The sequence below is a fragment of the Fundulus heteroclitus genome, chromosome 4 (assembly GCF_011125445.2).
Source record: "Fundulus heteroclitus isolate FHET01 chromosome 4, MU-UCD_Fhet_4.1, whole genome shotgun sequence".
NCBI classification, from domain to species: domain Eukaryota; kingdom Metazoa; phylum Chordata; class Actinopteri; order Cyprinodontiformes; family Fundulidae; genus Fundulus; species Fundulus heteroclitus.
In genome coordinates this window covers 13737950-13751388 of record NC_046364.1, presented here as the reverse complement: position 1 = coordinate 13751388, position 13439 = coordinate 13737950, and the positions used below count along the sequence as shown (strand labels likewise).

At 40.7% G+C, this 13439-nt stretch overlaps 1 protein-coding gene and 1 long non-coding RNA gene across 5 annotated transcripts in view; one reads left to right on the top strand and one right to left on the bottom strand.

The window, feature by feature from the left end:
• LOC110369275 overlaps positions 1–13439 on the bottom strand; it is a 92461-nt gene that overhangs the window by 37543 nt on the left and 41479 nt on the right. Inside the window, exon 1 of one of the 4 annotated variants that reach the window (XR_004930875.1) lies at positions 5757–5847. The exons of the other annotated variants lie outside the window; for them this stretch is intronic. This is a non-coding gene — a long non-coding RNA (uncharacterized LOC110369275). Of the gene's footprint in view, positions 1–5756; positions 5848–13439 lie in introns of those variants that run through there. 4 annotated transcript variants of the gene reach the window in all.
• Positions 5483–13334, top strand: obi1 (ORC ubiquitin ligase 1). The gene is made up of 6 exons (XM_012874432.3): positions 5483–5698; positions 5878–6013; positions 7278–7369; positions 10133–10354; positions 10518–10606; positions 11554–13334. Exons 1-6 carry the CDS (start codon positions 5627–5629, stop codon positions 12914–12916), a joined length of 1974 nt encoding a protein of 657 aa, XP_012729886.2. The 5' UTR covers positions 5483–5626; the 3' UTR covers positions 12917–13334.

Below are 13439 nucleotides of genomic sequence, written 5' to 3'. Positions count from 1 at the left end.
TGAAATAAAGGTGCGCTTGAATGAATCCTTGCAGGCATTCACATAGTTTATTTTAGTCCTCAAGACATAGGTACTAAAAATATTTGAACACTGTATTTCCCCAAATCGTCTCTCGTGATGTTTCAAAAGTCTGTATAAATTAATGTAGCCTCATTATACAGAGAGTCTAAGCAGTGACACAGAATGCCATATAAATTGAAGCAACGCTTCATTACTCTCCGTAATTTCTTTAACCAAAACTTATTTATCATGTACACTTACCCTGTGCAGCATCACACAAAAAAAAAAACCCAACGGGGATATGAAAAATGAGTAGGAACAAGTGCTGGCTTGTGATCCATTTAATAAACCACTGAAAACAGTCCAACAAGTACTGGTGATGTTTTTAATCTGGAACCAGTGTACAAGGTTATTTTGCAGTCAGTCAATTGTAATCATATTAGATCCTGAGAAGATGTCCTGGTTTTAGATACGACGAAGCGCAGGACATGTAACCTCAGCCATGAGTAATGGCCCTACAGGGTTAAACTATGGGGCAGATGTAATTTGAAATATTTTTAGTGGGATTTATGCTAATATTAAGCCACTCTGAATAGATATTCATAAATTCAATCATTTTCATTTGAGACAATGACTCGCAAAGTAATATATGACAATTTTTACACGGTGGGGCTTTAAAAGATTAAATGATGTGGGTCTCTTAAGGTAAATGTTGGGCTGTGCTATTTTATTTTGCAACAAATATAAGTCTAATTATATATTTTAAACATATATTTCTCTATGAAATATTTGTATATATCAGAAAGACTTTTGACTTGACAAACAGTTTCACTGGTTAATGAAATAAGTCAAAGAAAGCATCTACATGATGATAGGAACCTGGAAATGGATTTCTTTTTAGCGTAATAAAATCTTGTTGTCTGTGTTATTGGTGTTCGGTGTAGCCTGTGACAAATCACAGCCTTACTTTAGCATGACTCTGACACATTTATGGCAAGTTCAGCAGTTTTATGAAATCCATCTGCTTTTTCGCAAGCAGACACGCTAGTTTCTATTATGTGCAGGCTCAGTCCTATTTATACTGGATAGTAAGTGCATCATAACACTAGGCGCAAACTTTTACCCTTCCCAGTTCAGCACATTTAAAATGATCTCAACTCACATGCAAAAACGTTAACAACTCAGAGGAAGCCCACATTAACTTATCTGTCGACTGATCTGTCTTATCATGGTTTTGACACAGAAGATGGTGAAACGCATGGACAAAAAAAAAAAAGTCGGGTTTTCTTACTATTTATGCTAGCGAGGATATTTAAACTGTGCAGAAATTCACCCTTCTTGTTTGATAGTATTAAGTAAAGCACACCAGATGAGATCAGAACACATCACCAGCGTACACAGTGTGACAACTTTCAAGCTCTCAGCTTATTTATTGCCGAGGAAGTTATTGCTCATCAGTGAATGCATAATACATAAACACTCTTTGATATTTTATGCTCCAATATTCAATATCTATCTGTTTATAGCTTCAAGCCTATTGATTGTGCCTTTTTTTTTTACATTGATATACACACAGAAGTATCAAATTATAACATAGCTCACTTATTATAGCTTGTTACCATACTGGATTGGTAAGGGAGCGTTTCGATTTACTGCTACTGCTAATTTAGTCTTCTGGCTGTCATCAACTATGTGATACGCCAGAGAATAAATAAACCATTATATTACTTAGCATCAAATGGTACGGATATACTCTAAATGGCAAATTAGACTACAAAGCGAATATATCAGGTAAATACAGAAAGCAAGAAGCTATTTATTTTCCAATAGGAGTAGTCGAATATGAAGATATATAAAATGTTAAAATCTGCAAAAGTAATTACTAATGACATATCATATACAGTTGAAACCACGTTCACAAACACTATATAAAAAGACACATAAGGTTTTTTTTCTCGCCGTCAGACATGAAATCTGAATAAACATTTCCGGTCCTAGGTCCATTAGGATTACCAAAATTAGTTCTGTTTTCTAAATGCCAAAATAATGAGGGAGCGATAATTTTTTAGACATTGTTGTATTACTTTGTTAAAGGTCAGACGTTTACATTCATTTGTATTAATATTTGGTACCCTTGCCTTCAAACTGTATGACCTGGGTCAAACATTTTGGATATCCCCCTTGAAGCTTTCCCCTCCTTCCTCCAAATGTTACGATGGTCATTATGGCCAAACAATCAATTTTAGTCTCGTCAGACCACAGGACACATCTCCAAAAATGTATTTCCTTGTCCTGTTGTGCATTTGCAAACTGTAATCTGGCTTTTATGTGTTTTTTTTTTTTCAGGAGTAATGGCTTCTATGACAGTACAGAACTCTGTTCCCAGTTGATAATGACACTCTTACCAGCTTCAGCCAGCATCCTTACTAGGTGGTTTGCTTTTGTTCTTGGGTTGGTATGCACATTTGGGACCAAAACATGTTCATCTGTAGGACACAAAACCCATCTCCTTTCTGAACGATGTGACGGCTGGACAGTCCCGTGGTGTTTATTCATGTGTATAATTGTTTGAACAGATGAATGTGGAACCTTCCAGTATTTAGAAATTATCTCCAAGGATGAAACTTGTGAAAGTCCACAATTCTCTTCCTGATATCTTGGCTGATTTCTTTCAACTTTCCCATTATGTCCCACAAAGAGGCAGAATGTTTTAGGTGCACCTTTAAAACATCCACAGGTGTGTCTCAACTCAACTAAAATGTTGTCAATAAACCTATCAGAAACTGCCAAAGACACGAAATCCTCTGGGCGTTGCACAATTGTTTAAAGGCATAGTGATCTTAATGTATGTACACTTCAGAATATGAAGAAAGTCATAAATTATGGTCAAAAATATTCCTTCTCTCATTATTTTGGCATTTAGCAAATAGAAATAATTTTGGTAATTCTGACAGACCTAAAATAGAAAAAGGTTATTCAGATTTCCTGTTAAGGTATAACAATGAAATTAAGGTTAAAAAACACACTATAGCTTGAATAAAATTAAAATGTCTTGTGTTCAAAATGCCACATGGTGTCTTTTTTAGCAGACAAAAAAAAAAATAGATTTCAAATACCTGTCAGTCAAATAAAATTTTGATGTGGGTTGGTCCGGAGTCTCTGACTTTTCCGGCTAAAAGTTCAAACTCAGTGGGAATTCTAGATCATTAAGGCACATTTGCAGGTGCATTTCAGTAAATTGGAAAACCACCAACAAGTTAATTCATTTCATAACAGTATTTAAAAAGTGAAACGCATAACAGACGTTTTCATTACACACAAAGAGATAAGTTACATGCATTTTTTTATTTTGCAATCATGGCTTACACCTAATGAAAACCAAAATAAATTTTCTCAAAATATTAGCATAACACAGGAGACCAACAATGTGAAGATTTTCTTTTGCAGCAATATCAGCTTACTGATAGTTATGTCCATGTGCTGTGTGTGCTGTTTATTGAATACTTGGTCAGGGTCCTTTTTTCATGAGTTACAGCAACAATGTGGCCTAGCATGGATGGAGGGATTCAGCTTGTGGCTCTGCTGAAGGGTTAGGGAAGCTCAGGTTGCCTTCATAGTGGCCTACAGCTTGTCTGCATAGTTGGCTTTGGTGTATCTTATCATCCTCTTGAACATAACAAAACAAAAACAACCCAGATTGTCTTTGGGGTTTTGGTCAGATGACTTTGCTGTCCATTCAAGCACAGTGATACCATGGTCACTAAAGCAGGTATTTGGTACTTTTGGCTGGGGATGGCAAGTTTCAATGACTGAAACAATTAAAAGTAGTACCACCAGTAGATGACATGAATCCCCAAATAATCACTTATTGTGGAAATGTCACACTGGACCAAGCAGCTTTGATTCTGGGCCTCTGTTTCGCTCCTGCAGACTCTGGGACCAGCATTTCCAAATGAAACGTGAAACTTACTTCAATCTGAAAAGAAGACTCCTTAGCCAAGGTGAGATGCTTCTGGTGTTGTCTTGTTCAGGAGTGGCTTGGTACAATCACAGTCCTGCATATGCCTGTGAGCATCCAGACTTCATGTCCTATTTCTGTTTTTTTCTTCATAGTGGGACACCTGGCCTGGGCGTTCTGTTTAGCCGTGACATCATCCTGGAGTGGGGCATTGGTTGGGACAATGTTTCCAACAACTACACGTTCTCCTTCTATAGATGATGCATTTATACACTTGCAATCTGGGGTGTCGTGTCGTTATGTGTTACGATAATGACATTTTTGGTGAGGCAGACACCAGCTCAGAATAGACATAGTTACACATACGCAGACACAACAAGACATTATTTTCTTTTTCTTTTTTTAAACAGTTGATTGCATGGGCCAACAACAACAACAGCCCCTGGGAGGCTTAAACGTGCATACATTCTTTAATCAGACAGCAGACTACAATACTGCAATAAGTTGAGCTACAGAATTGTTCAATTTGTATGTATGTCTAACCAGACACTCCATGAGAGATTAAAGTGTGCGAATAAACATTTGCAAGTGAGGGACAGTATAGATGATTTCTGTCAGATCAGAAACCTGTGTAACCAGTAATATCTAACAGAATGTGACCTGGGCTGATTGTTTGTCAAATTTCAGCAGGAGGGTGATAGCCTTCAAAGCTTTGGGAAAAAACTAGGATCAATTGGAAGTAAGTACTATACTTGGAATCTCTATGATTTAATTGATTTTTTTTTTTTTTTTTTTTTTTTTGTATAGTGCTTTGAGACGACAATTGTTGTGAATTGACACTATATAAATCAATTGTTTCAAAATCCTCTAAAGGCTGCAGTTCTGCCTATTCCTTCCACTCAACTTTCCACTACTATGCTTGCATACAACACTGTGAACAGACTTACACATCTTGTGGAGGATGTCAGTGACTGAACTGCCAAGTCTGTTATTTCTTACATTTGTGTATTAAAACACTTAAAAATAGCTTCATGTAATATAGACATTTACTGAGAGACTGAATAAGGTATTAAAAAAATAACAATTTAAATTAACAGATATAAACACTTTCATAGCATTTTGTAATAAATCCATTTGAATTTCATTTTTTAACAGAATAAGTCCTGTTGTTTGTTGTAAAATCATGCAATTATGATTACTTTGAGCAGTAGCCTATTATATTTAAGCATTATGCACACATACGAATTAAATACCAAAGTTTGGGTTTATTTATAAAACCTAAAAGCGGAATTATGCGAGGAACCGTTTAGGACTTGAAAGAACGATATGGCTGGTGAGAGGAGCCAAATGATTCGGATCTCCTAAAGGAGCCGCAATTCCCATCACTGTCCTGACTGACGCAACCCTTTCCTTTTTCACACTTCTGTACGTGGTGGGAAACCTCTTACTCGTCGCGACGTATTTATGTGTTTTAACAAATTAATTTCCGTCTACATAGCTTACACCAACCCGACATTTTAAATTTTTAAATAACAAGTATGTTTGCAGAATCCCTTTTTGTCCCTTTACGCTTCCCGTAGTGCTGAAAGTCGGCGGGCGGCACAGGCTAGTTCCCTATTTTGAAACTTGTCCCGCCTCCTCAAAGGAAGTCCCTTCTCCTCGGCAAACATGGCTCTTAACTATCAGACATCGACCCTCTTTCTAACCCTGCCGATTTCGTGTCAGATATGTCTCGGAAAGGTAAACAGCACTACGTTTTCAACCCAGCTCACCCTCTGTTTGCTAGAAATGCGCTTACCCGGCACAACAAGGTGTTTCCTTGCGACGCCGTCGTTAGCCGAGTCTGGGCATGCTTCTTGTGATCCTGGCTGGGTCTAAGCCTACCCTGTGAAATAACCCGCTCGGGTTTGCTTGTGCAGGTCCGGCAGCCCGTCGTCTGCGCCAACCACCACGTGTTCTGTTCGTGCTGCATGGAGACGTGGTTGAAGAAAGCCGGCCAGTGTCCCACCTGCAGAGTGCCCATCACCGCCGAGAACCCCTGCAGGGAAATCATCGGTGCGTGTCCGCATCACTCGACACAAGACGAGATGGCAGACCGAGCGGGGCTTCTAGGGGGGCATGTTTATGAGAAACGACGTGTTTACCGGAAATAACGAGATTAGGACAGTTTCAGTGGGTCCACGGGACTCCTGCACAGTTTGGTCTGAATTGCACCATTTTTCCTGACATATTTCTGGAGTGTTCAGTCTCTTTTTCGCAAGCTCAACGTTATAGATGCAAAAGTTTACTGTGCATGCATTGGAGATGTTTTAGCAGTAATCAGACATTCAGCATGGCACCACAGACAGGAGGGATGAAGGTTGGAGGCAGAGACAAAACACTGACGGCTGGACACAGGTTTAGACAATGGGCTAGGGTGAAATGGTCTTTTTCTGTAGTTACCGGACATGGTGCCCAGACTATTTTGGAATTTTGAGTCCTAAAAATAATAATACAGAAAATCATTACATAGATCACTGCAGCGTAGAACTTGAAATGATCTAGTATAACCCTGTTTCTCTTAAGTGTATCGACTTGTATCCACAAACTTGGCAAATAAAGTTGATTCTGATTCTGGGGAAGAAATGCTCCATGACCTAAGCAGGCTACACAAACACAGATGAGTCTTAAACGTCATAACTGCCTGGGTCTCGTGAAAACCGGGGTGAATTTCAAAGCACTAGTCCTCGATCTGACCAAGATTGGTAATAGAAACTAGTCATGTATGACACCACCACTTTTTGAGTTGGAGTAAAAACGAGGGTCTTTTCTGCTTATCCCACAGTATAATTTTTGGTTGTGCAAATCGAGCAACTAATGCTGTGACGGAAGAGTGAATAAAAGAGTCACCAAACAAAACGAATAGCCATGGATCAGAGTTCAGATTCTGCTTTGTGCTCTTTGGACGGCTTCACTTACAGACTTCAGCTGTTCCTTTCATGTGTATAACAAGACTTTAGAACGACAATTTAAAGTTTAAAGCAGGCTCAGTGTATCTGGAGGCTTTCGGGACTAAACGAAAGAACGCTTTAAAATTGCATTGAAATAAAATCTGTTACTAAGTAGTTAGAAAGAAATTTACAAGATGGCAATGCTAAAAAAAAAAAAGAAGACACCTTTCAAAGCTCTATTTGTCAAATAGTTTGTTAGGTTTCTAGTTAAGCGGTGGTGGAAATGGATGGGAAAAGGCAGAAATCTAGTATTTTAACAACATATTTGATAATTCTTCTTTGATATCGCAGCTAATCCTTTACTGCTCTCTGTTCTTCCCCCGCTGCAGGAGGGACGAATGAGGGAGATTACAGTGAAAGCCCTTCTATGAGGAAATGTCTGAGGAAAACCAGAGGGGAACTTCTTCTGCGGGAGTATGAGGTTGTCCAATATAGACTGTTTAGGTGTTATTTTAGCATCACGGCGATAATGACAGGCATGCCATATAGGATTACTGTTGGTTTTTATGTGGAGCTTGGTGGCGCGCTGCTCACTGTACCTTATAAGACAAATTGTACAGAAAGAAAAAATCTACAGTATCTAACCTATAAAATGCTATGTAATACCCACGTCACGGTAATTACTCTTCATAAAACCTTTGAGGTGTTTTAAACGCCTGACGGTGTGCTCTGCTCTGGGTCATCTTGTCCGCTTCTTCAAACTGGAATCATGCCTTTCCCACTTCAATAACCGCACTTCCGATGGACTTATTTGAGAGTGATGGACACCTTTTTGTGATGCATTTTAAAATAACTTAACTATTGTAGATAAAAAAAAACTAAAAAAGATATAAAAACACAGAAATGGCTTTGTTGCATCAGTGTGCAAATAATCTGATGCATACATAAGCGTACCCGCTACACTGTGCCGACTTCTCCATCGGCTCCTCAGGTTGCTACCTTGAGACATTTTCTGACGACAGACCTTAGTAGGTCTGTTGACAGAGGAGGACGACTCAGGGTACAGACAGGGGATGTAGAGCTTTATAGATTGGTGCCAGCAGCACCGTCTCAGGGTAAATGCAGGGAAAACAAAGGAGCTAGTGGTGGAGCTTAGCAGGCGCAGGCTCATAATTTTCAGTCAATTTTCAGCATCAGTATTATCAGTCATAATGCTCTTTACAGGAAGACTCCACCTGCTGAGAAGGCTGAGGTCTTTTGGCGTACAAGGGGCGCTCCTGAAGACCTGCTTTGACTTTGTGGTGGCATCAGCCATCTCCTACGGTGTGGTTTGTTGGAGCAGCAGCTTATCTGTAGCTGAGGGGAAGCAGTTGGATAAACGCATTAGGAGGGCCAGTTCTGCCCTGTATGGACTGTAAGAAAAATCACATTACTGACGCACAGTGTCTCCCACCCCAGGCATGGAGCTGTTGCAGAGCTGCAGAGCTCTGCCAGTGACAGACTGCTGCACCCTAGATGCTCTGAGGAGCGCTTCCACAGATCCTTCCTCCCAGCTAAGGTTAGATTTTCTAACCTCTGCTGCTCTCAACAGACACAAGTGTTTACAGAGATGCTGCTGTTTGCACGGGTTCTGATCTGATCACAAATCATTTACACTGCCTCTCAGATTCTAATGTCCATTTGCACACACTTTAGCCACTCTGAGGTGTTGCTTGTGCAATCATGCATATTGCATAATGTGTCCTCACATCGCTGCTGTCTGTCCTCTATTTAACTTAAATATTGCATTTGACCTAAATATGCCGTATTATCAATAATTGCGCAATATCGTCTTTTTTGCCTTTCTGATAAATTCATTCTCTTTTGCTTTAGTACTTTAAATTAGCTTATTACTCATTACTAATCCAGTGTGTAACTCCGTGTTTTTGCCACTGTCACACCCAAATTTCCCCGTTGTGGGACAATAAAGGTATTTCTTATCTGTTACATATCAGCTTTCTTTGCAGGATCTTCCTAGTATTGCATACTCAAGCTATAAAGTCAGTTTTCGCAGAGTTTACAGAGGATCGAAATGATTGCAAAATTTATAATAGTGCAAACGTATCAGTCAGGAGTAGCATACAGAAACTTTTTGACAGCATTAACATGCTACTTTAAAGACTTTGTAAGTTAGCATACTTCAATAAACAAGCAATTTGAACATAAGAAAACATTTATTGCACATTTTAAATGCATTGTAAATGGCAAAAAAACGAGTGAAATAAAATAAATCAATGCTCAAAACGAAAAATGAATTATTAAGCGCGCTCTCTCTGGCAAAATAGTAGACAATATAACTAGGGCTGGAAATAATGATTATTTTTGCATATTGATTAATCTTTTGACTTTTTTTAGGATTACGGAGTAGTAATCGCAAAGCAAAAGGTGTTTAATTTTTTTCAGAACTTGAAGCTAAAACTCCCACTGGATGAGTTCTGGATAGGGAATGTTTTACAGAAGGTTTTTCATCTTAAATGTATTCTTCCTGGTTCTCCATGTTTATTTACTGTGAACTCATGTTTGATTTGAGAGCATTTGCAAGATTTCCCCTCTATTTGAATGATCCTGAGTGAAATCTGTTTGCCGTTTGACCGGAGTCCACACACTGTATGTCAAAACCTGTTTTATCAAGGTTTCTTTATCATTACGCGTGGTGTCCCTCAGGCTTTAAAAAGCGACCGACTATTTCAAAATGCTGCCGTGTAAACCAGCCTTAAATCACTGCCTTGGGTTGGTTGTTCTGTCAGAGATCCCAAATATTTGTCTCAGCCCTAATCACATTTGTTATGTCTGGTCTAAGCAGTAAGGTTACAAGACAAAACCCTTTTCTTCCAAAGGATGCACGCTGGCCTGGCTAATATGTCCTGAAACCTTGTGGGAGAAGATGTTACGGTCTGATGAAACCAAACCTGAACGTTGAAGCCTCTATTCCACAAGGTGGTTTTTAGCACAGGAACTGCACAGAGCATCCCAAGAGACCACCATACTTACAGTGATACTCAATGATGGTGGCAGGATCATGCTCTGGAGCTAGGTTTCATCAGACGGAACTGGGGTTTTAGTCGATTTGGCTAAAATGTTTGACATTTCTAGATGCGGGTCAATTTTGACCCCCAACATTCACGCATCTGCTGGAAAGACAGAGTGGAATTTTATTGTTCTAGCATCACATCAACAAGCATTTATCAAAATTTCTTTTCAACAGGAAGAGATTGACGGACTCGTCAGAGAAAACGAGGAGCTAAAATCCAAAAATCAAAGTCTGGAGGAACAACTTAAGACTGCTTTGCTCCCCTGCACCCTTAACACGGTGCAGCCAGATGACAAGAGAATTTCCCTGTTTGCGGTGGAGGAATGGAAAAACAAGCTCCAAGCTGCCACAGACGTGTGTGATAAGATAAAACAGGACATGGACAAGCTGAGAGAGGTACGCCATCTGTAGCGTGTGCTATGAAAAGAGCATAACCTGACCGGGACAGCTTAAGATGGGGAAGGGAACTGTGGAAAATGGCCTCTATTGCACAACTATGGTTGATTTTGTTGAAATTTTGTGATATTAAAAACTATTTTATTCTGAATGTGTTTTTTAGGCAAATAAGGCTTTGCGATCACAAAACATGGACCTCGTGCAAGAAAACATGAGACTGAAAGCAGAGGTGGCAAGTAGATCTCCTCAGAAGTAAGTAACCCTTTGGTGATTCTCATCCAAATTTTCCTCTTGCCATGACCTCTTTCCCCCCCTTTTCAAAGTTTACTTTTGTCATAAGCAAAATGTTGGCCGTTTTCATAGATTTACCTTTCTTCTGGAATATTCCGGTGTTTTTGTTGATGTGCAGGCATCTGGTTTATTCTGTTGCATCCGTTTTCTTTTACCTCTTGTAGTTCTAAAATTATGCCCCATTAGCAGCCCTTCTCCATTTGGAAAAGGGCTGGTAAAATAACTTGGCAGAGGATTGGATTAAGTGCCATCAGACATGAGTGTTACTCGGTTTTATCAATAAAAACAAGGGAGACTGGTCTTGAAGTGAGACCTGGCACAGTTGATAGTTCTCAAACCCTAAACTGCTCACCTATCAAAAAACTGAAGCAGCACATTCCCGAGAAACATTAAATAGGTGTTAAACAGTTAAATGTCAGGTTAACTTTCAGTTTAAAGAACTTTGCCCAAACACACAGTTGCCCAATATGTTTTCCTATAATAATAATAATAATAATAATTAATAATAATAATAATAATAATCGTCTTAATAATCTTTTTTTTTTGTCATTGCAACATGCGTTCCAATGAAACGTGTCCTCTACATTAGTACCTAGCAGCACCCAGGGGACATTTTGGGGCTAAGGGTCTTGCTCCAGGACCCACAGTGTCAGTCTGTGGGATTTGAACCGGGGATCTGGCAGCCTTTCCAGGACACAAGCGCCCTGCTCTGTAACCACTAGGCCGACACTCCCCCATAATAAAGTTTCAACTGGATATTATCAATACATATGTTGTACTTCAAATTGAACTGATAGCAAAAATGTATGTTTTTGAAATAACAAATAAAGAATAAAATGCGCTGCGATTCACCCAGATGTCACATCACTTGGTTGTTTTGATCTCATGACAACCGTTTCTGTCTTTAGGTTCGGACGGTACACAGTTGCAGCCCTGGAGGCCAAGATCCAACAGTACGAGCGTGACGTAGATCACCTGAAGCGAGCTCTTGAACGCAGCGACCAGTACATCGAGGACCTGGAATCTCAGGTCAGGAGAACAGAGGACGGATCAGTCGAGACTCAGGATGCAGTTGGGGACAGCAAGAGTGCAAGCGGCGTTCTCAGACAGAATGGGAAACTCCACATGATGATGAGAAGCTTGAGCGAAAACGAGAGAAGCTCCATCTGCAGCAACCCGGAGGCGGAGTGTCGAACGTTTTCAAGAAACAACAGCCTGGTGTTCATGCCGTCAGCGGATCAGGAGGGCTTTAACAGGAATCTGGTTGGAGAGCAGAAGATCGAGGACTTGGAAAGCACTTCCTCTGACTTCTTGCCCACCACACCTTCCTCCGCTTTCCGCTCTCTGACCTTGAGAAGCCCTGGCATCCGCGAGAGGAAAGTTGCTTTCAGACCCGTTTCTCATCTGAGACGGCTCGATTTCGAGGAATGTGCTAGTCCGGGGAAGACCAGCGCTGCCCTGGAGAAAAAAATCAACAGCCTAGAAAAGTTTCCCAAAGGCTTTTATCAAAAGGAAATGGAATCCTCCAAATCTGTCCTGTGGGGCTCTTGGCAGAGATCAAGTTTACGGGACCTGTCCCATCCAGGTCCAAGCAAAGAAACCCTATCAAAGGGAACCACATCTAGTACTCTAATCAGCGAGGAGCCTGATATTTCACAGATGTCCAGTGAGGCATCTATGGATGCAGCTTTCCTGGACAAGATTTCCGAGCTGGACTCCATGATGCACGATGGAGAAAGTTCCAGTAGCCGGGGATCGCAGCTCTCCTTGGTTTCCTCGCCTCACATAGATCTGGATAACACTCTAGTCCCAGAGCAGAAAACGTGCCCGGACGCCTCGTCCGACAGCGGTGGCGAACCTGGGGAGAATAAGAGCCAGCACGCGGCTGACAACGAGGACAGCGACTTGAATGTCAGCGGAGCTCCGGCGTGCTCCGACGAGGAAGGCTTCGCTGCCCAGGAGTCGGACGGGATGGATGGCGGCCACGTTTCCGGCTCTGCAGAGCGTGCGGGGCCGTCTCAGACTGAAGAAATGTCGTTCGACTTGTTGTTTGATCCCCTGGATGAGGTCAAGTCTGCACTATCTGGCTCCCTCAGCCCAGTAACCCAAGACCAGGATCACGTGAACCCTTCATTCTCGTCTGGCTGCGCTAGTAGTAAGCCCGTCAACACAAGGGACAGAAGTGCACTGAACAGCAGCCAGCCAATAAAGAGGAAGTCACACAGTCCCTTTAACACAAGGAGTCCCACCAAACTTTCAAAGCTCATGTAATGGAATAAAAAAAAAAGAAATCATTTCATCCTTTAGGATGTAATTTATTGTTAGCTTTTGTCACGTAGTGTTAAATGAATTAAGCTAAGCACACTGAGGTAGTTTTTTTGAAAAGTTTGGTTGTAGGTCTCTGTGGCGAGCAAGTGATGCTGCAGGGCATATTTTCAGCTTGAAAATATTTATCACGCAACCGTCCTGAATGGTTTTGTACAGAAGTGCATCTTGTTTTGTGCTAGGAAATTTGTCTCCCGTTCAGCCTGCTCCCCTGTGTAGTTTTCAGCTGTTCGGCACTTGAGATCATCGTTTAACAACATGCAAAAAAAAATAAAATAAAAAAAATGAAGATCGCCTTGAAACACTGAAGTCCTAAAGTACAATGTTGTGTGCTAGAAAATAAAGAAGTAATGCAAAGCAAAAACAAGTGTGTTTTTTCTGTATTTCCGCTGCCCTGAACTCCTGATCATTAACATTCAGTAGAAGAGCGTTCGGCCCGTGTTTTGTAGCGTTATCTGCGTTTTTTGCC